We start from the raw sequence: 2,500 nt of genomic DNA, 5'->3' as shown, positions 1-2,500 counted from the left end.
TGAAGACCTTCCTACCAGCGATGGTGTTGAGGAACATGAAGACCTTCCTACCAGCGATGGTGTTGAGGAACATGAAGACCTTCCTACCAGCGATGGTGTTGAGGAACATGAAGACCTTCCTACCAGCGATGGTGTTGAGGAACATGAAGACCTTCCTACCAGCGATGGTGTTGAGGAACATGAAGACCTTCCTACCAGCGATGGTGTTGAGGAACATGAAGACCTTCCTACCAGCGATGGTGTTGAGGAACATGAAGACCTTCCTACCAGCGATGGTGTTGAGGAACATGAAGACCTTCCTACCAGCGATGGTGTTGAGGAACATGAAGACCTTCCTACCAGCGATGGTGTTGAGGAACATGAAGACCTTCCTACCAGCGATGGTGTTGAGGAACATGAAGACCTTCCTACCAGCGATGGTGTTGAGGAACATGAAGACCTTCCTACCAGCGATGGTGTTGAGGAACATGAAGACCTTCCTACCAGCGATGGTGTTGAGGAACATGAAGACCTTCCTACCTGCGATGGTGTTGAGGAACATGAAGACCTTCCTACCAGCGATGGTGTTGAGGAACATGAAGACCTTCCTACCAGCGATGGTGTTGAGGAACATGAAGACCTTCCTACCTGCGATGGTGTTGAGGAACATGAGATACTCGAAGTTGGAGATCTCTCTCCTCTGCCAGCGCTGGGTCATGTTGGACGACTTAAACAGCTGACGAGGGGTCGCCAAGGAGATACGCCTGCGAGAGAGGGACACACACACATGGTTAGAAATGGACTGTAGATAGAGCTAGAAAGGTGGGTGAGTGCCTGTGCGTGTGTGCGTGCGTGTATTCCTGTGTGTGTGCGTCTGGCGTGCGTGCATGTGTGTGTTTTAACCCCTACCTGGCCTGAGGCAGTCCGTAGCTGGTTCCTACTCCCACCCTGGGTAGACTGTACACTACCCTCTTCACTGTAGCCTGGTCAGGGAAGTTGAACATCACAGATGCTGGGGACAGGAAGTGACATCACAGGAAATGAGCGTGACAACACAAGAAGTGACATCATAGAAATCCAGCCCATTCAGCTTTACTGAGTAAAGGTATGGTGAGAACTGACATTCAGTAAAGGTATGGTGAGAACTGACCTTCGCTAAAGGTATGGTGAGAACTGACCTTCAGTAAAGTTATGGTGAGAACTGACCTTCAGTAAAGGTATGGTAAGAACTGACCTTCAGTAAAGGTATGGTAAGAACTGACCTTCACTAAAGGTATGGTAAGAACTGACCTTCACTAAAGGTATGGTGAGAACTGACCTTCACTAAATGTATGGCGAGAACTGACCTTCAGTAAAGGTATGGCGAGAACTGACCTTCAGTAAAGGTATGGCGAGAAATGACCTTCAGTAAAGGTATGGTGAGAACTGACCTTCACTAAAGGTATGGCGAGAACTGACCTTCAGTAAAGGTATGGTGAGAACTGACCTTCACTAAAGGTATGGTGAGAACTGACCTTCACTAAAGGTATGGTGAGAACTGACCTTCAGTAAAGGTATGGTGAGAACTGACCTTCAGTAAAGGTATGGTGAGAACTGACCTTCAGTAAAGGTATGGTAAGAACTGACCTTCACTAAAGGTATGGTGAGAACAGACCTTCAGTAAAGGTATGGTAAGAACTGACCTTCACTAAAGGTATGGCGAGAACTGACCTTCAGTAAAGGTATGGTAAGAACTGACCTTCACTAAAGGTATGGCGAGAACTGACCTTCAGTAAAGGTATGGTAAGAACTGACCTTCAGTAAAGGTATGGTAAGAACTGACCTTCAGTAAAGGTATGGTGAGAACTGACCTTCAGTAAAGGTATGGTGAGAACTGATATGGTGAGAACTGACCTTCAGTAAAGGTATGGTGAGAACTGACCTTCACTAAAGGTCAGGTAAAGGTAAGTCATAAGTACATATCAAGTGTTCCACAGTAAGACTTAATTCATTGTGACCTAAAAGGCTCAACTGATCCTAGATCAGCACTCCTACTGTAAAACACGTAATACATACAGCCCCAGGTGTACAAGTTGAGTCAGGTGAACAGGTACAGTGAGGTATCTTACTACGGTTGGTCATGAAGACCTCTAGACCAGTGTTCTGGTTGTATGGTGGAGTGTAAATGTATGTCAGGTATATAAAGGTACTATATAAAGGTACTATATAAAGGTACTATATAAAGGTACTATATAAAGGTACTGTATAAAGGTACTATATAAAGGTACTATATAAAGGTACTATATAAAGGTACTATATAAAGGTACTATATAAAGGTACTGTATAAAGGTACTATATAAAGGTACTATATAAAGGCAGCTAATCAAGAACTATTTAATTGCGTTTGCCTCAACATACTGTAGTCATCTGAGTCTTTAGACCCGGGCCCATATCCCACCGCCTGACACGAAAAGAGCTCTCCACCTAAAGCTGGGCGTCAGTTCATCATGCGTACTGTAAAGGTACTGTATAAAGGTACTAT

The 2,500-nt window shown here is 44.9% G+C and overlaps 1 protein-coding gene across 1 annotated transcript in view; it reads right to left on the bottom strand.

Annotated features, from left to right (window-relative positions):
• The window catches only part of nbeaa (neurobeachin a), a 337,495-nt gene that overhangs the window by 22,274 nt on the left and 312,721 nt on the right, over positions 1-2,500 (bottom strand). Inside the window, 2 exon segments of the mRNA XM_045690201.1 lie at positions 628-743; positions 889-991. Of these exon segments, the coding sequence (XP_045546157.1) occupies positions 628-743; positions 889-991 (219 nt within the window).

This window comes from Salmo salar, chromosome ssa11 (genome assembly GCF_905237065.1).
Source record: "Salmo salar chromosome ssa11, Ssal_v3.1, whole genome shotgun sequence".
In the NCBI taxonomy this organism is placed as follows: domain Eukaryota; kingdom Metazoa; phylum Chordata; class Actinopteri; order Salmoniformes; family Salmonidae; genus Salmo; species Salmo salar.
This window is presented reverse-complemented; position numbering and strand designations above follow the sequence as displayed.